Source organism: Heterocephalus glaber, unplaced genomic scaffold, assembly GCF_053883595.1.
Source record: "Heterocephalus glaber isolate CG9 unplaced genomic scaffold, H.glaber_assembly_v1.0 deba00001066, whole genome shotgun sequence".
Lineage (NCBI taxonomy): Eukaryota > Metazoa > Chordata > Mammalia > Rodentia > Bathyergidae > Heterocephalus > Heterocephalus glaber.
The window spans coordinates 825,825-851,684 of record NW_028258186.1 but is presented as its reverse complement, the minus strand read 5'-3'; the positions used below and the strand labels follow the sequence as shown (position 1 = coordinate 851,684).

Below are 25,860 nucleotides of genomic sequence, written 5' to 3'. Positions count from 1 at the left end.
CCCCCGGATCAACCTCTTCTCCCTTTCACCCCTTAGTCTCTTCTTCTCTAGGACTCCCTCCTATACAGTTTAAATTCTAATATATGAACTTTGTTCTTCCACTTTTTTTGTTTTATTTTTAATGCTTTTATTTAGATATAATTCATATACCAAGAAATTTACCTTTTTTCTTTTTCATTGAGAAATTAACGGATTCCATCACATTGGGCCCTAGGGAGCATGGATTCTGTCCTACTCTCTAGAGAGCCGTGGGCTCACGGGTCCCAGCCCTATAAAGATATTTGTGCTGGGGCTGCCAGAACCCTGGGCGGGCGTCTAGAGCAGCAGGTCCAGAAGCCCTTACTGGGAAAGGTGCCTGGGCCACAGGGGAAGCAAAACTACTTACCTCTTTGAATCGCTCTTGTTCACAGTTGCACAGAAAGGTCCCAAAGAGACAGCTATAAAGGTGATCCAGAATTGTCATCAAGAATAGTTCATTAAACTCAAATGCTGAAGGAAACTTAAGTGGACAGAAAAACAAATTTTAGTCTTGAAGTTCAATTTCTAAAACAAAGTAATAACACATTTCTCTGAATGATGGCTATACTATAATTTGGAATTGATTCAAAGATTCAAAGGCAGACTGAGTCCTGTGAAACTTATCTACAGTTTCAAGTCAAAGCTGATAGATCTGGCTGAGACACAACCAGAAGCAGCACAATGTGTTGTCCTCTTCAGCGACTAAAATGTTTATGTATCTTCCACTTCGCATTAGGCAGAACAGAGCCCAGATTCACCCTTCTGCCAGAAACAACTAGAAAGATGGATGAAGTATACAAAATGAATGTTTTCAGACACTGGAAGCAGGCAACACAGGGCTGTGACAGTAAGAAGTGGAAATAAATGAGGGGAACACTAAATTGTCCCAGCTTCCTGCCTGGAAGCACAGCAAGCCATAGAGCCAAAAGCAACTTCAGAAGAGAAAACAGATCTGAGTAGCTCTATGTCTACTAAAGAGCTTTCCCACAAACAGTAGCCCACAGATCCTTACCAATATATGAGCAAATTGAGTCTGGAAGTGTATGAAAAGAGTAATACGACATGACCAACTGGGGTTGATCTAAGAGAAGGCTGGTTTAACATCTGAAAATCAGTATTACAAAAAATCAACTGCTGGGCCGGGGATTTAGCTCAGTGGTTCCGCTGCCACCTCCCTTGCAAGCACAAGGTCCTGAGTTCGATCCCTAGTTCCAAAATAAATAAATAAATAAATAAATAATTTTTTTTTTTAAAAAAGGCTGGACAGGTAGCTCAATATGAAGGCCCTGGGTTCAATCCCTAGTACAAAAAACCAAAAAAAAAAAACAAAACAAAAAAACCTGCTGTAATTCATTGTATTAACAGAGTAAGGAAAGAAAACCACAGGATCATCTCGACTGTTTTAGGTCATTCATAATGGGATTTTGCAGACTTCCAGTGAAGACTGTTAGCAATGTCAACAGGTTCTAGCCAGCAGCTGGCATTTAGTAGCCAGGAGACATCTGGAAATAATGATAATGACTGCAGCAGCAGGCATGTACGGAGCACCTGCCATGTGCCAGAATTCTAATTTTAAAACACAGTTAAATATTCATTACCTACTGAATGAAGCAATGCCAACTAGAACAGAACCCAGTAGAATCACTCAGTGTATCTGCCTTTAAGGCAGTTTACATTAAAGACCTATTCTCCAGCCAGAGTGATATTTGCATACTCTCATGACTAACCCTGACATCTCTAAATGACAAACAGGATCAGAGATAGGCAAGTTTATTTTTTTAGCTGAGCTTTCCTCCTTTACTAGACTAGCAACAGGCAGAAACAACAGGACTGTCCAAAGTCCACCTGGAATCATGATCTTCCTCACCGGGCTGTTATATTCACAACTACATTGAGTAAATATTGACCTCCCTCTCCTTCCTAGGGATTTTTCTCATAGAAACATGCAGCTCTCTTTTAAGGATCCCCAACAGAATACTGCCTCTAGAAACTAGCTATGGTAATGTTCTTACTGGTAATGTTCTTATTTTTAGATGACCTAGATTAACAATGTAACGGCCTTGGACGAAATGCTAACAACAGTCACTGGTTATTCCTCTCCTGGGCCTTTGACATTGCCCCCTAAAGCTTCAAAAGTGGCCACCAATTCCAAGCAGCTATAATTATAAAGGGGGAGGTGCACCATGTCCACTTTTCCACCATTTTCCCCTACCACTTAGTTATGCCCTATTCATAAGATTCTTGGCACCACAGAATTTATTAATTTTAAGCAAATATATAGTGTTCCCATACACTGAAGATTTAAAAATCAAGGGAAAAGGTGAAGATGTAGGGTTTGGCCCTATATTATATTTTCAAACATTTAAGAATAAACATTTCCTGACAAGCCAGCAAATTACTGACATATTTTTAAACCATATGAGTGTCACAGACTATTTGTGTCCCTCCAAAATTCACATGTTCAAATCCTAAGTTTCAAGGTGATGGGATTCATGAACAGAATATCAGCTGTGAGAGGCACCTGAAATGTTCCAATCTAAACCTCAATTTCTTTCTTAAAATCCAATAAACAATAGACACAAAAATAGGCCCCAAGTAGTATGAAGAAAGGAAAGAAGTTTGAAGGTGCTCATACACACACACTCACACACACACATACACACATGCAGGCCTGCTGCTTGATGCTGGCTGCTTTCTGCCTGCCCTGCCATGGGCTGTTTCTCCTCTGTGTTGCCCCTCTCCCGTACTGCCCTGCCTTGGAACCAGCTGGCTATGGACTGAAACCTCTACAAACTGGTCTCACTAAGTCATTAAATTGACCAGGGTAACCTCAAACTTGTAATCCTCCTGCTTCAGTGTCCCAGAGTGCTGGGATGATAAGTGTGTGCCTCTTTGCCCTGCTCCTCTTTGGGTTATAATGATGCTGAGAAAAAAAAAAAAAGCAGTGCCTTGCTATTTAGGAGCTAAGGTCTCTAAAGAGGTAACTGGTTTAAAATGACGAGTGGGTCCTAATTCAATGTGACTGGTGTTCTTATGGGAAGAGACTAGGATGCAGGCCTGTATTACGCTGAACTGAATACTAGAATGAACTTCCAGGAAGATGGCGGAGTGGTGAACAGCAGAGAAACAGCCTCTGCAAGATTTGGTGTCCAGATGCTGGAATACAGCAATGTGAGGAAGACAAGGAGGGAAGTGGGTCCCTGAAACCCAGCAAGGATCCAAAGTGAGAACTGAAGCCCACTGGGAGAGCAAAGAGACCTCAACACAGAAAGAAGAGGTAGCAAGCAGTGCTTTCTCCAAGCCCTGACTTGCTGCATGGGAGGGGTAGCTCAAACCTGCAGACACAGTGACTACTGACGACCCCAAAGGCCTCTGAGGAGAAACACACCAGCAGAACAGAGCAGTGGACACAGCAGACTGTGATGGCTGGTGAGTTACTGGGGTTCAGATGTCCCCCAGGAGAGGGTGATTGGCCAGTCGCCATCTTGGAGAGGGGCCAACCGAGCTAAGAATTCAGAGCAGCTGCAGGCTGGCTCCATCTAGTGGCTCCCAGCATCAGGATGAGGTAGAACTGAGTTCAAGTCAGCAAGAGGTCAAGGAACCCAGTCCAAGCTGGCAGAGAGCAGAGTTCAAGCTGGCAAGAGACACACAGAGTGCTGCAAGCTGAACAAATTGGGTTCCAGCCTCACAGCCAGAAACCAGCCTGAACTTCAGTGGAACTAACAGTGCAGGCTTGCTAGGATTTTCCACTTCCCTGCCATAAATGTATGGCTAGCTTGCTGGGATTAATCAACACAAATCCCAATTTGTCTACCAGTGACTGCAGAGACACACCTTGATGTGGACATTTTTTTCCTTTGCTTTTTTCTTGTTTGTTCTTGTTTTTTATGAGTGTGAACATTGTTTCTAGGTTTTTTGTTGTTGTTGTTCTGTTCTGTTATTTCTTCCTTCTCTCTTGCCCTGTCTTCTTCACCAGTTTCCCGAAGGAATCTTCCTTTATTCTCCAGCCTTGCTTTTTTTTTGGTACCGCAGATTGAACTTGCGACCTTGCACTTGCGAGGCAGGTGGCGGCACCACTGAGCTAAATCCCAGGCTATCCAGCCTTGCTTCTAATCTCTTCCCCTTCTTCTATTTCTCTATTTTTCCCCCTAACCTCTTTTGAATTTTCTCTGAGAGGGTAAAATCACCATATTGAAGGCATATTAACTGTATATAATTTTCTGGTTTGTTTTAGATTCTGTTATATAACCACAAATCTAGTTCATATGGTTAAAGGTAGCAAATTAATAATTATTACAGTTTGTCATTTTCTAGGCTGCTTGATGCTATTGTTATTGCTGATTGTACTACTTTAGCCAAGGTGACATAATTGTTCTAATCAATTGTTCTTCCTGGTATGCCAAGACTGAGACTAAGGGTCATAAATACTACTAAAGGCCAGTGCCACAGAGCTAGGGGCTAGACCAAATAGGCAGCAACTTCTCATCCACAATAAATTGAAGAGGTAGGATCTCACAACATACTCAAAACCCAAAAGCCAGCTACACCTGGAAGACATCCCCAAGAAGCAGTCATTTCCTAAGGGTTCTCAATACTAGCAATAAAGCTACCTTCCATAAGCAATTTACAAGCATCAACCCAGGAATTAAACTAAATACACACACACACACACACACACACACACACACACACACACACACACACACACCCCTCCCTAAGCATTTAGAAAGAATACACTACTTTTTTTTTTTTTTTTGGTACCGGGGATCGAACTCGGGTCTTTGTGCTTGTGAGGCAGGCAGCGGAACCACTGAGCTAAATCCCCAGCACAGAATACACTACTTCACATCCACAAAAATGGCACTTATCTTATTAGAAGCACTAAAATGGTGTTTATCTCATTAGAGGCATCAGAATTGTATTTTTTGCATTCAACCTTTTTATGCAATTTTTCTAAAATCTGTTTCCTGCTTTGTCTTAATCTAAAGGTAACAACCATTTAATTCTGTTATTGGTTTAGCATCACTCCAAATAGCAGGAAGTGTGGGGAACTGTAATATAGTAGGCCTTCCGAGCCCACATGTGCTGTCACCTGTCACTTATACAGGTGGCACGCCTCCTTTTGAGACCAGCCATCTCTCTGCCTCGCTATTTTAAACCCACTGTGATCTGGCCCCCACATAACGTGAGCCCCAGTTGGCACCCTGCTACTGCGTCTAAAAGTAAGGGTCATTTCCTAATGAGGGCCTGAGAACTCCATGGGACCTACTGTGGCTAACAGAAGCTCCCTACACCCTCTTATTTCTGAAGACAGAACTGTGTTCTCCAGACCCCTGCAGTGTGCCTTGTCTGAAATGCAGCAGCTCCACTCGGGGCCCACTTACTCAGATCGGGGGTGGGTGTGTGTGTGTGTGTGTGTGTTCTCTGGTAGAGAACTCCTGTGTGTGTGTGTGTGTGTGCATGTGTGTGTGCGTGTGTTCTCTGGTAGAGAACTCCAGGGCCGTTTGCTCAGCAGTCTTGGCAGGGCTGGTCTAGCACAGCAGTCTCCCTAGCTAAGTGCACATGAGCACCTTCTGGAGGGCTCTAAAACCAGGGTGTGGCTCCACCCCTAGAGAGCCAGTGGGTCTGCAGGGAGCCCCAAGTCCCTAGGAGATGGTGAGGCAACAGCAGGGACAGGAGAAACATGTGGGTTCTCAACTTTTTTCTGCCCCAGCACATACTCTCCTCAGTAACAGCAGCTCCCAGTGAGTAAGCAGGACTGTTATCGACAACTTTGTGCAGTGGATAGGCACACGGCCCTTGCAAGGCCCAGGAGGCTCACACATGAGCACCATGCTGTTGAGGGAATCCCTGCTGGTCGCCAGCAGCCCTCTGGCTGGTTCCCTTCCCCAAGACTGAAGCAGCAGCCATGGCCAGCAGAGCTCTGGCACATGCAGGGAGAGTGCTGGGCCCTGGTCCTCAGCTTACTCTTCCCTGCACCCTCTCCATCAGCCAGGCTGGCCAGCAAGCATGGGGAAAATGACTCTGTCCTTTGTCTCCTTCCATTTCTCTGGTTCCAGGTCCACTGCTCTGGCCCTACCTCCTATCCTGAGGCTAAGACCCAAACCCAGGTATGTTGCGCCTTAAGGCCGGCTGTAATCTGAAGCCGTGGGGCTTAACTTAGGGAAGGAGGACCCGAGTGGCTCCTGGCTTAGGGCCCTGTGCGCTGGGGATGGGGACTAAGGAAGCTAATGGCAAGATGCTATAAGTTTCTTCTCTGCTGTCTGGCCCAGGACACACGTTTCCCCTGGTGACCTTCAGGCCTGAGGGGCTGTCGTTTGAGGCAGAGTATGGAGATTTCTGAATTTCCTGGTCTGACTCCATTTACTAGGAGTTTAGCCATATCCCATTTATACCATCTGGCCAAATCTTAGATTGACTGTGTAGTAGGAGACTGAGCAGGTTCCCTAAACCTGACATAAAAATGGAGCAGCAGGGCCTTGGTTTGCATAGCTGCTGGACAAGATGCTTGACAAAAACCATTTGTAGAAGAAAAGTAACTTTGGGTGTGAAACAGATTATGTCTAATTTTCTGCTACATTTCTAAGTGAATTAGAATCAAAGTGTATTAAATAATAGAAAGGCTCATATATTACACACATACAAACCTTTTTGAATGAAACAACAATGAAAGCTTATTGTTATGGTTGAGATCCAACATATTCCCAAAGGTTCACTTTTGCTGATGGACTTTAGGAAAGAGAATGACTCACTGGGCTCCTACTTCATCACCGATCGCTTGTTACTGATGAGATCATAATTTGATGGCATGATTAGGATGGAAACGGGAGCTGCGGCCCAGTTGAAGGGAGCAGATCACAGGGGTATGACCTTCGGGATCTGCTCCTAGCCTTTTTCTCTCTAGCTTTCTTCCCTTCTCTGCTTCCTGGCTACCATGCCCTTCCACCATGATGTGTCTGCCTCGCCACAGGCCTAGAAGCAATGGAGCCAGCCGACCATAGACTGCAACTTCTGAAATAACCCTTTCATCCTTTAAGATGACTTTCCCAGACATTCTGTCATAGCAGTGAAAAGCTGCCTAATGCACTTATCTAATCTTCAACTTTAAGATGTATTTGAATTGAAAAGTCTATAGGTCAGAAATATACCTGAAATTTCTCACCTGTCTTGTCATTTGCCAAACACAATCAATAAACTGAAGAAATATGGGTGATCGGTCGGCATCTGCATGGTTGTCATCACCGTGGCCCACTCGCTGAAAAGAAACAAAAGGTTAAATGGCTTTGTGAGTCCTATGATCTTCTTGAAAGTCACTTTAAATTGCCTCTTGGCAAGAGTACTGTATATCTCATCAAGCCTACCAGCTAAGGATGTAGCTCAGGGGTAGAGCACTTGCCTAGCATGCACAGGCCCCAAGTTCAATTCCCAATGCTGAAAGAAAAGCACTCAAAAATGTTCATCAAATTGAACTGACTTTCATTTCCGTCAGGAAACCAAATTTCCATTTACTATATTTTTACATGTTGATCGCTTTCGAAAGCTGATATCAAGAAATGATAAGCAACCGGCTGGCTGACTTTTCGGTGCAAGAACAAGTACTACACCAAGGGCACAGGACCAATGCAGGAGTACCAATGAACAATCTGTAAAGCATATCACGAATGCCATTTTCTTCACAAGTGTAAAAACATTTTTCTGTTTTCCACAAATTTCAGGAAGTCTGACAATCAAAACTGTGATTAACCACCAACAAATTTTAACCAATTCTGCATTACTCAGAGCAGGCCAAAATCTCTCTTGAAATGTTAATGGGATGGAGTCCTTGCAGTGTTGCTTTTCATAACTTCTGATATTTACATTAGCAATTCATACCAAAAGGTAACATCCTCACCCACATAAACAGGATTGCCAACAGCACTAAAAACACCACAAGTAAAAAGACAGCTAAGGAGTAACAGTTCAAGAGAAGCTTCAAATAACCTGATTGCTAAATGAAAGGATAAGGGGAAAAAATCATCAAGACAGAACACAATTGGTGTATTAGCACAGAGAGAATGAAAAATACTCGATCCACGAAATTGTCATCTGGAAAGATATAAAAACAAGGAAATGTCCAAGTCAATGACAGTATCTCAGAGTAACAGTGTATTGCTTTCTTTTCATTTTAATTGTGGTAAAATACATATAAAAATTACCATTTTAACCATTTAATCACTTAGCACTTAAAAGTGTACAGTTTAGTGGCAACCCCAAGGGGGATTATGGTGGGTAAAAGACACCCCAAACTGTATTTTTCTAATGAAAATATGTACTTTAGTACTTTAACGGTAGCCAGCTGTGCATCTCGGTAGCGGCACTGGGGGAATATAGGAAGCAATCTTTGTGTTCACTCACTTGGTATGACGAACAGCAAGGTGTGTGCACATGTATCAAAATGTAAATGGACAAGTTTTACCCACATTATGTGCCATTTTTGTGTATTTATAAATTTTTTATTACATATTTTGTTTTTATTTTTTTTGTAGAAATAGCCCAATTCTTTACAATGTTATATGAAAATCTGCTTTTACAACTTTGGGGGGGCTGAAAGTGAGTCATCAGGTGATTCAGCTACCAGTGATGACTTGGATCATGTAAGGCAAAGAAGTTCACAAGAAGATATGACAGAGAAGTACAGAAGTACAGAATGAGGACCTTGATTCAGATGAGGAAGAAAGCAGTAATGTAAATAAACATTTGACTAGTCAAAATGCTACAAAATGGTCGGGGATTTAGCTCAGTGGTTCGGATGCCTGCCTCACAAGCACAACGTCCCGAGTTCGATCCCTGATACCAAACAAACAAACAAAATGCTACAAAATGGTCATGTATATCTGAACAATCCAACTTTAGAACTAGGTTGGAAAATGTTATTAGGTTCTTGCCAGGGGTGAAACCTACTGGACGGAATGGCAACACTGTTTCAATGTTGGAAATTGTTTGTAATAAACAATATGCTACAAGATGTTTTGAGATACACTAATAATGATATACAAGTAAAACATTCTATGTGCATCAATAGTAATATTCAAAAATATACTTATCATGACTCCTCACTATATGAACTAAAACCCTTCATAGCAGGGCTTTATCATTCTAATTATGCTAATCAGAATCTAAAAGATTCATGGAGAAGTGACAGATGTGGTGTTGAGATTTTTAGAACAATGACACTCAAGAGATTTGGTTTCTTTCAAAACTGCCTACATTATGATGACAAAAAATTCATCAAGAAAGGAAAAAGAAAAAAGAAAAAAAATCCAACCACTTCCATAACTTCTGGCTGCTATTTGCTCATTTTTTGAAAGCTTTGTTTCGAACTGTCAAGCAATTTATACATTGAATACATGAAAATTGACAGATAACTTGCATCATTTAGTGGTTGTTGAAGGTTTTGGCAATATATGCCAAATAAACTTTCCAAATATGGTATAAAAATATATGCCCTGGTAGATGCAAAGGCATTTTACACCTTGAATTTAGAAATTTATCCTGAAACTCAGCCACCAGGTCTTTATTTGTGTAGTAATAAACTGTATGATGTTGTGAACAGACTTGTTGCATCTATTTCAAAAAGTAACCCAAATGTCATACTCAATAATTGTTTTACAAGTTACCCATTTGTTAAAAAAACCACCAATTGGCCAGCACAGAACTTTTCCCAAGAACAAAGTAGAGAGTCCTGGAAAAATGTTGCAAGTTCACAATAGAGAAATATATACTACAATCTTTGGATTTCAGAAAGACCTAACATTGGCATCCTATATGGTGAAGAAAAACAAAGAAGTATTGATACTTTCAACATTACACCATGATGATAAGACTGATAGTGAAGCCAGGTGGGCATGGTGGTGCATGCCTGTAATCCCAGCACTCAGGAGGCTGAGGCAGGAGGATCCTATGAGTTCAAAGTCAACCTGTGCTATATAGTGAGTTCAAGGCTAGTGTAGACTACATAGAGAGACCCTTTCTCAAAACAACAAACAAACAAAAAAGATAGTGATTCCTCAACATAAAAGAAGCCAGAAATGGTCACATTTTGCAATAAAACAAAAGGCGGAGTAGATGTTGTTGATGAATTATGCAGCAACTTTGATGACACTCAAAATACAAAATGTTGACCAATGGTTGTATTTTACTTGACCCTAAACATGTCAGGCATAAATAGTTTCATAGTTTACAAAGAAAATAACGAGCACAAAATATCACAAAGAAATTTTCTTAGAGGATTGGGGCTGGAACTGATAAATGATCAATTACAACAGAGGAAGAACAATATGTATCTGCCCAAAGAACTCTGCAAGAGAATTCTGGAGCAGACCAGGGAACAGACAGGTGAAACATCACAAGAACCTCCTAAGGAAACAAGAAGACTAGCAAGATGTCAAGTGTGTCCTACCAAAGGAGACAGGAAAACAACACACATGTGCTATCAGTGTAAGCAACACCTGTGTATGGAACATGGTGTTCTCATGTGTGAAAACTGCCTTAGGTGTAATAATTGAAGTAAAGATTATTTTTGTGGTAAAGTTTTATTTGTATTTTTATTTAGTGTGCACAGGAATTTATTGTTATTTTTTAGATTTAGTAAGCAAACAGCTCATGTAGAAAATGATGTTTATTTTAAACATTCATTACATATTTGACACATTTTTTTGATATTTCATTTTCCTGGTAAATGCACATTGTTATGATATAATAGGAAGGTTCTGGGCTGGGGATATAGCTCAGTGGCGCTGCAGTGAGCTCCTGAGTTGGATCCCCAGTACCAAAAACAAAACAAACAAACAAAAAAAGAGGAAGCTCCTGACAAAAGAGGAAGACAAGTGAGGTGACAAATATGGCCTGCCAAAGAGGAAAGGAAAGCTAAGCACATGTGCTGTCAGTGTGAATGAGACTTATGTATGGGACATGCTGTTGTCATGTGCGAAGACTGCCTTAGTTGTGATAATTGAAGCAAGATTATTTCTGTGGTAGAGTGTTGTTTGTATTTTCAGCGTAGTTCACATAGGGATTTATTTCCGCTGTTACTTTTTAGATCTTGTGAGCAGGTAAATTGTTGATGGTGAAAATGTTAATGTTTATTCTACACTCATCAGATATTAAAATTTAGATATTAAAATTAATATTTTATTTTCCTATTGAGCACACATTGTTTAATAAAACTTATAAAATTTAATTATATATAACAAATTTTATATTAAAATTAATAATTCATCAATAGAAATACTCCTAAAAATAAACATGGATGCTATATATCTCCATAATGTACCTTTTCAAAAAAATTTACTGATACCCCTAGTTTAAGCACACTCGCACTGTTGTGGAACCATTACCACCATCCATGTCCAGAATATATCACCTTCCCAAACTGAAACTGTCCCCACTAACCATCAGCCCCCACCTCTCTTCCCCTTGGTCCGTGGCAATGCCCACTATACTTTCTGCTTCTCTGAGTTTGACCCTTCTAGGTACTTCATGTAAGTGGAAAACACACCAATACTTTTGTGACTGCCTTCTTTCATTTAGTGCGATTTCTTCAGAGTGCATCCACATGGCAGCACGTGATGGCATCCCCTTTCTTGTAGAGACTGAACAACATTCCACAGGATGGCCAGACAAATCTGCTTAGTCACTCAATCTGCTGATGAGCAGCTGCCACCTTTGGGCTATTGCGATTAATCCCACTGGCTACACCAATGTACAAATATCTGCTGGAGTCCCTGCTTTCACTTCATTTGGGTATACACTCATAAATGGAATTGCTGGATCATATGGAATGCTAAGTATTTTAGGAACTGCCATACCGTTCCATAGCAGCTGTACATGCACTGCCTTATTTCTGCACTTCCTCTATATAAAATAATTTGTACAACCTCTTCTTTAGTATTTAAGGCACTTAGGGAACAGTTCTGCACTGACAGTAGATACCCAGTGAACTCTAGTAGTATATGCAACATGGCACGCCTGGCCCTCCGAAATTCAGGCCTTTTCATGGAATCTAGTAGAGGCCCAGTCCTTGGCTACGTACCTAGAATACCCAGACAAATAAGTAATTGTGCTTAATGACTAATTCACTTGTGGTCTCACTGAAGGAGAATTACTGGTAAATAACAAGGGCTGAAGTGTTGTAAGGGCTTTCAAGTGTGCATGGGGTACGGTGAGGGCTCAGAGGAATGTGTGAACCATCCTAGGGTGGGGATGGGGAGGAAGCAAGGGGAAAGTCACACAAAAGACAGTCGTGGTGGAGGCCTCATTTAGATAAACTTTAAAGACAAGAAGATGCTTGCTTCCTGGTGGCCAGAAACTTATTATAAGCAGTGTGCACATGGTAGGGGACACTATGAGGAACCATAAGTAGCTGAGTGTGGCTGAGGCTCAGGGGGTGAAATAGGAGGAAGGGGAGAGTTGAGGCTGGAGAGGTGGGCTAGGGCCAGATCATGGGCTTTGAGTGCCATACTGATGAATTGCTCATGATTCTGTAGGCCACAGGAAGGCATGAGGGGATTCACACTGGGCAATGGCCGCATCAGACCTGTTTTACAGAATGCTCCACTGAGCCACAGTGGAGATAGCAGATTGGGAGGGACAGGTTGCAGAGAGGCTACTTGGTAAACTGCCGGAAGAAATGACAAGACCTGAATTAAGGGGACAGCACTGGGAGTGGAGAGGAGGTAGCAGATTGGAATACACGTGTGTGAAGTCATGGGAGTAGCTGAGGTCACAAGGAAGAGAAGAGGAAGCATCTGGAGACAGAGCCCCAAATGCAGCCTTATATTAAGAGGCTGGAAACTGGAAAGTGAGAAAAAATTCCAAAGGTGGTAGAGACCTAGAAGCCAAGTAAAGAAAGTGTTTGCTTAAGAAAAGAATCAATAGCATCAAGTGCTCAGGCCAAATAAGGCAAGGACTTGGCAAAGTGGTAGTCACTGAAGACTGTGACAAGAGCAGTTATGAGGCAGGGTAGAGGGCTGTGACTAAGTGGGGTCAACACAGGTGGGAAGGACAGAGGTAGTGACAGTGAGTACAGACAACAGTTTTGAGAAGCATGGGAGAGAACAGCAGGTAACTGGAGTGACAGCAGAGGGTGTTCTGGGATCAAAAGGGATTTTAGGGTATAGCAATATATTTCTACGGCAACAGGAATGTGGGGGGGGGGTGAGGCAAGAGTGAGGGAAGAATGGCCCGCAAGTTCCATATAAGGCCATGAGGGAAGGGATTGCAGCAAGTGACCAAGGATGGCAGCCGGCCTCAGGGGCTCAGGTGTTCACTCCCAGAACCCTTAGGTAAGGTAGAGTACAAGGACTGGGCTGGTGCAGGCATAAAAGCACTGTTTAAATGTTGGCTCCCACCTAACTAGCTGTGTGGCCTTAAGCAGATAACCCACACTTCTGAAGCCTCAGTTTCCCCAGCTCCCAATGACAGTGCCTATGTCAAGGTTAAACAAGATGATACAAGTCACCATACTGGTCACACAGGGGTGGCCACGATGACTCTCCTGGTCATTCTGCCTTCTCTGTGGCCATGGTATGGTGAGTCCAGGTAGAAAGGAGGAATGGAAGCACAGCACTGACACATGCATCATCCTGACCATGGGCGCTCCTGCTCAGGCCTGGCATGTGCTGCTGTTGCTGGCCTCTCGGCAGACAGCCCTTATGGCTGTCCCTTGAGTAAAGCAGAACACACAGCTTCAGGAAGAAAGATGGAAGAAAACATCTGGAAAGGTTCCCTACCCTCTCTCTTCCCCACTGAGCCTAGCCCTTGCTCAGGGGGAAGAAACAGAGGTGTTCATGAAAGTGTTTAAAAATAACCACAAGAGGTCTGAATTTAGCCACACTAGCAAGGGCCAGGCACTGGCCTAAGCACTCATACATCCAAGCTCCTTCCCATCCCCCGTATTTCAGGGTAGGAACCAAGGCAAGAGAGGAGCAGGCAAGAGCCTATGGAAGGGTCTGCCCAGTGCTGCCCCAGGCACGCATTTCAAAGGCTGTGGCCCTGCCCCTTCCCTCTGCAAGGGCCTCTCCTGCTGTCATCCCCAACAAGGCAGGTACAGCTGGTAGACTTGGGGCTCGTGTGCAGAGGCCACTGAAGGTTCCACACGACCCATCCTGCATTCCACAGCGAGTCTCGCTGGGCCTTTGGGAGTATTTCAATTCAATTCATGGTGAAGACCAATCCCTGAAAGCTCAACAGGCTGCAGACTAAGAACTGGCTGCCAACTGGACTAAAACACAAAGACAGCCCAAGCACACCCCAGCAGATGACCCAGCAATTCCACCCCTAGGCATATATTCCTCAAAATGACAGCAGGTTGCTGGGGGCTGAATTACGTGCCCCCAAAATTGAAACCCTAACCTCCAGTACCTCTGAATGTGACTATACCTGGAGATAGGACCTTTGAGGAGGTGAAGTTAAACTGAGGCCCTTAGAGTGGGCCCTACTCGATATGACCCATGTCCTTAGGAGATGAGGAGATGTGGACACATAGGGAGATACCAGGGGCACATGCACAGAGGAAAGACCATGCAAAGCAGCAAGAGGGCATCATCTGCCAAGCCAAGCAGAGCGCCCTTGGGAGAACCCTGCTGGCAACCCAATTTTGGACTTCTCCAAATGGGGAAATTTCTTTCCATGTGGGAAAATGCATTTCTGTTGTTTAAGTCACCCAGTGGCATAACATGCACAAGGGAATACTATTCGGTCATACATATCGACCTTGAAAACATATACCTAGCAAATTAACGATAGTCATGGGAAGATAAATATCACATGATTCCACTTATATGAGATACCTAGAGTAGGCAAAGTCAGAGAGACAAAAAGCAGATTAGTGGTTGTCAGGGCTACAGGGAGGGGGAAATGGAAGTGGCTGCTTAAGCTGGAGAGGGTTTCCATTTAGGATAGTGAACATGTTCAGGACTGGACAGAGTGATGGTTACACAACACCATACAGAGTGTTCTATAGGGCACGGGTTTGAACACTTTAAAATAGTTAATTTTATGTTATGTGAGTTTTATCTCATTTGTTTAAAAAGGCATAACTACATTTTAAAAAAAGCCCTACCAGGACCATGCAATGTACTATGGGGTCCATAGTACTCTGTTATAGACATTCAGGTTTGGTACAGAGGAGAAAGCCAGAACAAGCTGTGTATGGTGCATGCATGTGGGGCAAAACAGTTAGGCATAACCTCACTGCCTCAACTCACCAGTGCAAACCTGTGTCCAAAACTTATCCACTCCTTTTCTATGAGAGCTTCGAATCCTTTAATGGTCCGGTAGTAACTGTCCAACATCAGCATGGCCAGAGACGTGAGCTGGGCTGTTCGGTCCCAGCCATCACTGCAGTGCACCACCACAGAGGTCTTCCCAGATTCTATCTTATCAGCGATTCTTACTGCCCCAGCAAGAAGCATCTTCAGAGAAGAAGGCACAACAGACAAGTTTATGGTCAATTTCAAGTACCGCGTGAAATATTTCTGGGGAGAACTTTGGAAGCCCTGGTCAATACACCAAACAAGAATGTCATATACAGGGCTAGGGGTGTAGCTCAGTGGTAGAGCACTTGCCAAGTATGTATCGGGCCCTAGGTTCCATCCCCAGTAGTGACAAAAAAGGGAAAAAATGCCACGAAGTCAATTGAGAACAAGTAAGAAATGTCTGCATTATGTAAAATTAAAAACTCACATTAAGAAAAACTATACCAGTAAACAGGGACCTTTATTAAAGGGTCACAAAATTCTGTTAAAAATCTGACCTGAGTCAAGTATTATTCCCTTTCGATTATGTCACCAAAGCTATCCACAAAGACCAAAGTCAGGCACTGCTGGCAGACACTAAGAAAGTACACACACACAGCAAAGATGCTGAGAAATCACTCGGAGATACAGCAAGGCAGATGAAGACTGGACCCTTTACCCTTATATACTCCAGCCAGTGTGTTGAGTCCACGTTGGACAGCCACCGAGCCTCATCAATGGAAGGGTACACGATCTCCTTTAACTTCCGCAGTGACTCTCTCATCACGTGAATGTTGTGGATCTCCAGGAACACAAGTTCTGCGTTTGGGTAAGCACTTTCACTTTCATATCCTCCACCCTTTGCCTGTGAAAAGCAAGATATACATCATCCCATCTGGAATTAGTTTTTCTGTTGTTTCCAGTGCTGCCAGATATAGGCCACCAAAGCAGCAGGAAACTCACCTCTTAGAAAACCTCCCTATCCCTGAATGAGTGTCTCAGGGCTGCCGGAACAAGGTCCTACAGACTGGGAAGCTTAAAACAACAGACACGCATCATCTCACTATCGGGAAGGAAGGAAGTCTGAAATCAAGGTGCTGGCAGGCCAAGCTCCCTTTGGAGCCTTCAGGGAGGGTCTTCCTTGGGTCTCCCAGCTCTTGGCAGTGCCAGGCCCTCCTGGGCATAGACTCATCATTCTCACCTCTGCCTCCATCTTCACCTACCTTTCTCCTCTCTGCCCGTGTCCCTGCCTCTTCTTTTCTTATATAGACACCCTTCGGATCTAATTAGGGCCCATCCTAATACAATATGACCTTATCTTAACTTGATTACATTCACAAAGACCCTACTGTGAAATAGGGAGCACTCAATAGGAAATAGCACTCAAGCTCCCTGATCTCAGACCAACCTTTCCATAGTTGTTGGAGATCTGCCACATGCCAGGCCACTGCAACAAGCTCTCTGCCTCCAGCACGCCCATCGGCTGCAGTGAGATGCATTGCGGGTGGGGGGGGGCACTGCAGCCTCAGCGAGGGAGCACAGCACGCTCACATGCTAGCAGACTCCAAGATCAGCAGTTTCCTCCAGTGCTCCCTGGAAACTCTTCCACATCCTCCTCCTCTGGGCTTCTAGGACCCTCTATCCTTCCTGGCCTCTTCCTACACTCAGCCATTCTTTCCTTACTGAACCTGTTTCCTGGCACAGACTGCACTCCAGAGACCTCGTCTCCTCCCCGACCCCACAAGGCTGTGGCCAGGGCTCAACAATCTCAACTTCAGGCCCAACCTCATTTTGCATTCCAGAGCCTTATCCTCCCCACACAGGCGCATGCTTCAAAAGCAACAGGTTAAAGCCAAACTCCTGCTCTCCATGTCAGGGGTTCTGAAAAGAAAATCTCACTTAAGCACCTTTGGTGCTGCCACTCTGCCTCTCCAGTGGAGCAGGTGGTTTTTACTGTAACAGCCCATGCCACTGGCCATCCGGTCCTCTCCTCGGTGATGGTTGTGGAGAGATGATCCTGACTACAGCCAGCCAGCCTTTTGTCTCACGTCCCAGGACAGCCACTCATGGGCCCGGTGCAGTTCTAATTCATTCCACAGGGCCAGTAGTGCCCTAACACCAAACTAGACAAAGACGCCACAAGGAAATGAAATGACAGCCCTGTATCCCTGAAGAATACAAATCAAAAGAACACTAGCAAACCAAATCCAGCAACATATTAAGGATACCACACACCATGACCAAGTGGGACTTATACCAAGAACACAGGGAGATTGATAGATTCCCAAGGCTGCTGTCGCAAAGTTATCTCAAACTGGGGGGCTGCCTTAGTCACTTTTCTTGTTGCTGGGACAAAATATCCAACACTCAAACTTACAGGAGGAGAGAAGGGAGAAGTCAGGCTCTCCGTTTGCATATGACATAGTCATATGTGCAGAAGATCTGATGGGGACTTACACAAATAAACAGCCTTACGTGTTTCTAGCCATATACACTGCTACAGTAAAAATCACTGCAGACATGGAATTTGGCGTCCTAGCTCTTCTGCTCAGGGTAAAATACAATGAACTGCCCTCGCACTATTCAATGTTTTAGAAGATCACCTCCGTGAATATCACTTTTCTCACATTTTGTTAATTCTTTGGCATAATACCACAGTGGTGACAAGAAGGATAGAGAGATATACAAAAGCTGACTTAACTAATGACCCAAGGGGTGCAAAGAGGACTTCCTGCTGAAGGTTGCCTGTGTGGAAAGTCAAAAAGTGGTCTCACAGAGGAATTCACATTAAACCCTGGCAAGTGTCAACGTGAGCTCAAGTTAAGGATCATGAGATGATGGGATAATCCTGGATTACCTCAAGTGGGCCCTAAATGCCATCACAAGTATCCTTAGAAGAGAAAGAGGAACAGATGCAGAAACCAAGAGGCGGAGGAGGAGGAGGAGGAGGCGGAGGAAGAGGACATGAAGACAGATGGCGAGATTATAGCAATGTGGCTATAAGCCCAGGAACGCTGGTGTGGCCACCAGAAGCTGGAAGAAGCAAGTAGCAGACTCTTTCCTGGAACCCTTTGAGGGAGCACAGCTCTGGCAGGTTTTGCATTGCTGGCCTCCAACACTGTGAGGGAACACATTTGTGCCGCTGTAAGCTACCACGTTTGTATATGAGCCCCCGGAAACCAAGAGCCTCCTCTCTCTTCTGCCTGTTCTGTTCCTCTGCCAGTCTCCCCCATCGCAGTAACTGATGCCACCTAACTCACCCTCCAGGCCAGACACCCAGTCACCCCCTCGACCACTGAGGACTACAGGCACATCAGCATCAAGTGCTGAGTGCTGGCCATACACTCACCACCAGGCCGAGTTCTTATGTGCACCATTCTCCCTTCATGTTAATCCTCATGGAAGCCTTGACATGAAACACTGGTGCTACCTCCCATTTTGCAGAAGTGGGAAACTGAGGCTTAGAGAGAAGTTAAGTAACTTGCCCAGAGTTCTACAGAGCACCAAGTGGCAGCACCTGGAGAAAAACCCAGGTATAACCAAGTCCAAAGCCAAAGGTTCTTACCACTCCACCACACTGATTCTTATGTTGATAGAGTCTCTGTGATCTTGTATCTCGAGAGATGGCCAAGTGGAGATGTGAAGCATACAATGGGAAGGAAATTCATTCTCAACACAGGATAGAAACTGCGGTGTAAGACTCAAGACACACTCAGCATACAGACAGTATTGAAAGTCCTAGCATTGAAAGCCAGGGGAGAGGCTGGAGAGATTGCGCAGAGTAGCAAAGAGGCCCCAGACCAAGTTAAGGAGCACTCCCATTTGAAGGGTGGGTGGGAAGGGGAAGAGGAACCAGCCAAGGATTCCAAGAAGGCCAGGCTGGAGAGTGAGAGGAACGCAGGGAGTGTGAGGTCACAGAAGCCAAGAGAATGGAGTAGTCCATGAGAGGTCTGTAACGACGGCAGCTCATCTGAGCTGAATGCTTTCTCAGCGAGTGACAGACACTGTTCTGGACCCTTTATAGTTTTTCCTCATTTAACTTCCACACCAGCTCCAAAGTAGGAAATATTGTCATTCTCATTTTAGAAACAAAGTGGTAGTGGTCTGGAGAGCTGAAATAACTGTCCCGGGTCCTGCAGCAAATGCACAGGTTCCTTCCACATCCACTCCAAGCATACTTTATTTTCCTTCATGCCATAGTGGATAACCACATGTCTGGCATATGGCAGGCACTCAAGTGCTGGAGAAAGGTGGCTGGGTGTATGTCTAATGGCTTCTCTGCTCCTGAAATAGAAGGTAACAGCTTCCAAGGACAGTGAGATGGGGGAGGTAGGCTGCCTTTTTGGAGACTGTGGTCAATGATGAAATAATCATTGAGGAAAGCTGACAAGAAAATCAAAGTCAGATCACAAGCACTGCAGAGGGGCACAAGGTGAAGCAATGACCAGGGGCCTAGACATCCTTCTTCTTGCCATTCTAGAGAATAGCATGCCCTGCCCCACTGTCGGATGGGCACTCATGCTGCCTGAAACACTCGGCCCATTTCTGCTCGCTGACCATGCCAAGCCACCTGCTTTGTGCAGCTTCCCAGCACACAGAGCTCACATCCCTTACCTGCAGCACCTCAGCTCTTCTGGCTTTGGATTCCCCAACACCCTGCCCCAGTGGGTACACATCAGATGTGTGCTACTCAAGGGTTACTTTAGATGCAGGCATGAGATGGGAAGGGTGGTTGTCACCTTTCTAGTCCTGAAATTACTTGAGGAGAGGATAAGGTCCTCTGACTGCCAAATGCCTACCTGCAGCAGCACACTATTGCAAAGCCATCTGTAATACACAGAAATGCTTCAAATTAGAACTTCCTGTTTGAATAGCAGGGACTTGAGGCCTGACTTCAAAGCTTTTCACTAGGTACAAAGCACAAAACCACCTTCACTTAGTGGGGATCAAGGGGGAGCTGCCAGCAGAGGTGATCATATTGCAACACACTGTCACCTGATGTATGCTACCACTGCTTCATGTCACTTATAAAAGCTTTGTATATCTGCAGTGTCGTATGGTTGAGTCCATTCTAAAAGAGCTTCAGGCCAGATACAAATTAATCAAGTAATCCTTACATTTCTTAAATTAGAGGGACTTCCAAGGGTCTCACAATCATTTCACTAAAATAATCTTTTAGATAATTCTGTGAGTCTTTGCTTAATTGATTCAGAAGACAGGATTGTGGAAAAGCAGAAAAGACCCTATGGGGTACAAACCAGGAAGGGACAGCCATGGACTACTCGAAAAGCCTCTAACTTCAGATGGGGAGGAGCCCAACAAGCTGCTGCAAACGCATGACAACTTACAGGAAGTGCATAGGAAGACAGCCTATGTTTCTGCAGTGCTATCAAGAAAGTTGGGCCAGGGATTTAGCTCAATGGTTCCACCGCCTGCCTCACAAGTGGAAGGATCCAAGTTCGATCCCCGGCACAAAAAAAAAAAAAAAAGAAAGTACCTTGTTGGTATCAGCAACACTGTTTTGTCGGGCATCAAAGATGATAAGTTTGTGTGACTGTGCATTAGCATCCATTATTGTCTGCAAGTACTTTTCATCCTCTTTGCAGCGTTTATCACTGGGGCCCACCAGTGGCTGGCTGCAGCGGGTAATCGTTGCCTGACTTTCCGGATGAATCCATGACAACACCTAGTGTTTGGAAGCAACAGATATCAGTACAGTCCCAGAAGCATTACGTGGTAGGAAAAGCAGTTTCTCCTGAAGATTCTCCTCAAAGCTGAGAGTGGACAGACCAATCACAGCACTCAATGCTTTGGTCAGGCTAAAACATGTCTGACCAGGTGAGTTCTCAAATTCTATGATTCTAGGCAAAATAAAACCTAAGTGAAACTATTACTAAAATCTAGCCCCATTTCTATTTGATTGACTAGTTTAATCTTGTCTCCTAATTTTAAAAAATGTGGCAGGGTGAGGACAAAGTGAATATACAGTCTCTTGTAAAACCTAAAACTCTGTCACCAAACCTCCTGTTTTCCTCCACGGACCCAGTGACTCAGGGTCATACCAGATGCAAATGGTGGGCAATCCATCCCACCCTGCTGCCCATGATTGTTTAACAGTGCTCTCCCACACAGCTCTAGCACTCTGCTCAGCATGAACTGAATGTATTTTCTCTAGGATGATTTGGTGTAAACTGTTAATGCAACAGCATACTCTTTCTCGCTACTCCTTTTTTATTTTCTACTATATTTCGAGAGCATAACTTAGAAATAGGAAATTATATAAGTTGGAGACAGCAAACAAGAATGTTTACATACTTCTTAAGAATCAAAGATGTTCAAACTTGTTTTCTAGGGATTTTTTGCTTGTTTTTTTGAAACAAGGTCTCACTGTGTATTCCATGCTGGCCTTGAACTCACTGTGCAGCCCCGGCTGGCCTCCAACTCACAGTGATCCACCTGCCTCAATCTCCTGAGTGCTAGGATTCCAGGTGTGCACCATCCCCATTGGCTATCTTCAGGTTTCTAAGCTTATTTTTCTATTTTCCATTTTGTTCGCTGGATTTTCTGTCTGCATCTGTCCATATTAGATCTAATGAAGTACATGTTTCTATCTAAATGACAATGTTTATTACTTACAGGGACTCTGCCCTTTGCTCGAAAGGCTGCCACTTTTGATAGGTCATCATCTTTTACACTGGTTGGCACAACAATGACAGCAGGGTAAGTATCGCAGAACTCATAGTTACTATTTATTTTGGATATTTTCCAACTCTCATTTGGCAAGCCCTGTAGAATGGTAGAGAAGAAAGAGGAGGGGGAAACGTGCTTTTCCATTTTGATAAAGTATCAAGCATGAATCACACCTATTTCTTATTTTTGGTTTTAACTTAAAAGTCTATGTCATGACAATAAGAATGTACTGGAAGAAGTGGAAAAGCTCACAATGTTCCAAGGAATTCCCAATCCCAAGAACACAATGCCCTACCAAGATAGTCCCACCACATTCCCCAAACCAAACCTAAGTCAGGGGTTTGGAACCCTCCTCATCACAACCGGATCATCTCATAGAAGCCATCTAGAAGATTCGGTTGGAAACCTCTGTTCTTTAGTTCTCCTCACTCTCTGGAAAAGGATGAACAACCGTGCCAAGAGTTAAAGGGCTGGCACAGGAGAACAGGGCACCCAGAAGACAGAGAAGTTATGCTCAAGTACAACTTGTGGAAAGCTTCTTCTCCTCTAACTTTTTAGAAGAGAAAAAAGATGTTCAACCTATTATTTTCAGTTTGATAAGCAACATACTTTACCTGTCTCTTATATTCAGCTACTGGATCATAAACTTTCCATCCATTAACTGGAAATTTTTCTTTATAGTTGAATGCAAACAGTGCCTGGATACAAAAACCACAAAGCACATATCAGTATTTATCTTATTTCACACACCCAGTATTAAAGCTGTTCATTCTGATATGAGCTGACTGTATTAAGATTCCTATTTTAATCTGTAAATTTTAAAGTAAAAAATTGGTAGCTTTTCTTTATCATTATAGAAAACTGACAAAATTCAAATAATTTACTCTTAGTTACCAACATAGAAAAAGAGATAAAGAAAACTCCTGGAAGAGAATGACTAAACATGAAATTACAGAACTACCACAAACACACTAAGAAAACCCTTACCTGGTGTACTTACCTGCCCATTAGAAAGAGGAAATGCATGTTTATTGAGATTTTCAAATATCCCAAGTTTGCGCTGTTCCTCCTGTTTATAAGCAAGTCGCAAGTTCCTCATATCCTAGTAAACAATTAGCAAAACTCAGTTATTCAACATGTACTGGGCATTTATGAGGCACATACCATGCTATAAATAAAATATTTTATTCATTTCTCATTTTATGTTCCTTCTATTAACGAAAGTATCTTTAAAGAGATATTTAAAAATCAAGGAAACTGGAATAAAGGGGATATGTATGGGGGAAAATTATAAGAGAAAACAAAGAATAAGGCTTATATACAAAAGCTCTACCATCAAGCCCTGTACATGCACTTACAAAAGGTGTGCCATGGAATTAGTTGTGTACTTCAAGCTGCTGAAACAGCCACCTATAAAATCCACACCATCTATACACAGAATGTGGCAGAGTCTTCCCCTCCACACTCACAGAAAAGACTCTGTATCACGTAGGGACTGGGGCCCTCAGTGACATCCTTACAGCAATATGTATTTCTCAGAATCACTGTTTGCTAAAATGCCCCTTGAATACAAGCTGATGGACAAAGGCCCAGGCACAAGCAGGCAGAAATGATCCCACTCAGCACAGCTCTGGTGATATGATTTCTTTCCAAGACAATGGTTTTTTTTTTGGTACCGGGGATCGAACTCGGGTCCTTGCACTTGCGCAGCAGGCGGCAAAACCACTGAGCTAAATCCCTGGCCCACCAAGACAATGTTTTGAGCATTGCCTCCAACGTTTTTAAGTATACATCCCCTATGAGTTAAACACAAAAATCTCACTCTTCTTTAACATTATATGAAATTGGAAATAAATATGACCACAAAGAAATTAAAGCAGCAGCAATTTGGGAAGTGGAGAGGTTGTTGTTGTTATAGTATTTATAACAGCAAATGAATGGGAATCACTCATATGTCCATCAGTAGGGACTATAACACAGCTAATAGAATACTAGAATTGTTAAAACCAGAAGCAGCTCTATACGTACTAATATAAAGAAGTTCCAAGATACATAGTTAAGGGGAAGAAGAAAGGAACAGAACAGTGCATATAATATACTACCATTTACATTTTCAAAGAAAGACAAGACATACATGGTTATGAACACAGCGGGGTCTGTGAAGGTGTATGTTAGGAATTAGGAACTGTGCTACCTGCAGGGAGTAGAACAGGGTGGCTGGGAGTTGGGGAGGGACACTTACTTTTTACTATCCATAGCTTTTATACCTTCAAATTGTATACTGCTTGTTAAAAAATATATCCCACATCTTACAAGGCTCTTAAATATGAGCCAAGAGGGCTGGGAGCCTTAGTAACTCTAAGTTAGAAAACACATCAGCTGTTAGCAAATGCCCATCCTTGCCACAAAAATATCTTAGTAAAACAGCCACAGGACACTGTTCAGAGCAGCATGATTTCCTGCTGCACCCTCCATCCTAGCTATCCTGGCTACACACACACTCCTTGGCAGGGATTTGCTGTTTAGGACTGCTGGGGAGAAAAGCATTCCAAGCCAAGAGGAACATGTGCAGAGGTCCTGGTTTGGAAGAGTGCATACTTAGCATGTGTCTGGCCCTGGGTTCCTTCTGCAGCACCACAAAAAAGGAAAAAAACCCAAAAAGATCTTGGTGTGTGAGAGGATGGGTGTGAGGCAAACATGAACCCTGAAAGGAAACCGGACTGGGAGGCAAGCATGAAGCGAGGGTGGCTCAGGGGAAGCTGCGGAGGAAAGTGAATCAGGCTCAGCCACGTGGGGTCTGGACAAGGAGCATTTCTTTCAGCTCGAGGAGAACGGGAAGCTACCCGAGAGTTATAAGACAGGGAATGACCACTTTCAAATTCGCAGAAGCAACCAAGTCACCCCTCCGCTTGACGTTCTCTAGCTGCTGGCTGTGTTCTGGATGTGCGAGCCTGCCTGAGAAGGACAACTGCCATGAAGTGCCAAAAGTGAGCCCAGTAAGGCGCCAGGCTCTCAACCTGGAAGACTCTGGAAAAATGGATTCACTACAGTGAAGGGCCAAATAATAAAAGGGCCTCCATTGGCCCTTCAGTGTAGTGAATAAAACATATTCATTCAGGATGCTTCTTAAGTGACTACTCTTTATGAAATTTATCACACACATTTCTACTTAACTCACTGGAGGAAGGATGCAAAATAAAAAATAAGCACAGCACAAAGTGAAAATTGCAACATAGCCAAGAAACTTTAATGACAGCATTTAAAGAACCTTGCTGTCTCTTTAGGGAGCCTCTGACCATTCACTGTTCTGAACAGTAGTCTTGAAACAACAAACTCAAAAACAGCACTGATCTCTGTTTTCCTCTTGATTTTTCTGGGATGTAACAATGTTAGCACTTGGGTTATACATCATGTTAATTAGAAATATTTCAACAGAAAGGGATTACATCAAAGCATTCTATGATGGTTTCAATTAGTTGATATGAGATTTGAAGGAGCTGCTGTCCGGAAAACAGCTGGATTATGAAGAGTAAAAGTTATTCTTACTATCAAAGACCAGGAAGGGTGAGTCAAAGAAAGTTCTAAGCTGATCACTCCCTTTTAGTTTTACTTGGGTTTGGATCTACCTTGCACACAATCTCTATACCACAAGAATTGTCTCCGTGGCTCTGTGCTCCAATCTTCTCAACTCTGCTGATCACTCCAAGGGGAACATCAAGGACGAAGTGTGGGTCCTAGGTTTAAAAGTTCAGATTAATGCCGCTCCAGTTCAGTCAACAGAGTCTCCATCTTTTAAGTTTTTGCTGGACTAGGAAACATGTTTGTTTACTTTGGCATTTCCTCTTTGTCCCAGCTAAGAAACTGAAGTTTGATTTAC

General features: G+C 43.5%; 1 protein-coding gene across 12 annotated transcripts in view; it reads right to left on the bottom strand.

Moving 5' to 3' along the window:
- Mtmr1 (myotubularin related protein 1) overlaps positions 1 to 25,860 on the bottom strand; it is a 70,165-nt gene that overhangs the window by 9,067 nt on the left and 35,238 nt on the right. For all 12 annotated transcript variants that reach the window (XM_087209768.1, XM_013069027.3, XM_021251649.2 and 9 more), the window contains 9 exons: positions 25,610 to 25,717; positions 22,984 to 23,085; positions 22,598 to 22,681; positions 21,930 to 22,079; positions 20,791 to 20,979; positions 15,973 to 16,158; positions 15,264 to 15,470; positions 7,181 to 7,273; positions 386 to 499 (listed from right to left, as the gene is read on the bottom strand). In XM_087209768.1, coding sequence (XP_087065894.1) covers positions 386 to 499; positions 7,181 to 7,273; positions 15,264 to 15,470; positions 15,973 to 16,158; positions 20,791 to 20,979; positions 21,930 to 22,079; positions 22,598 to 22,681; positions 22,984 to 23,085; positions 25,610 to 25,717 — 1,233 coding nt within the window. The remainder of the gene's footprint in view (positions 1 to 385; positions 500 to 7,180; positions 7,274 to 15,263; positions 15,471 to 15,972; positions 16,159 to 20,790; positions 20,980 to 21,929; positions 22,080 to 22,597; positions 22,682 to 22,983; positions 23,086 to 25,609; positions 25,718 to 25,860) is intronic.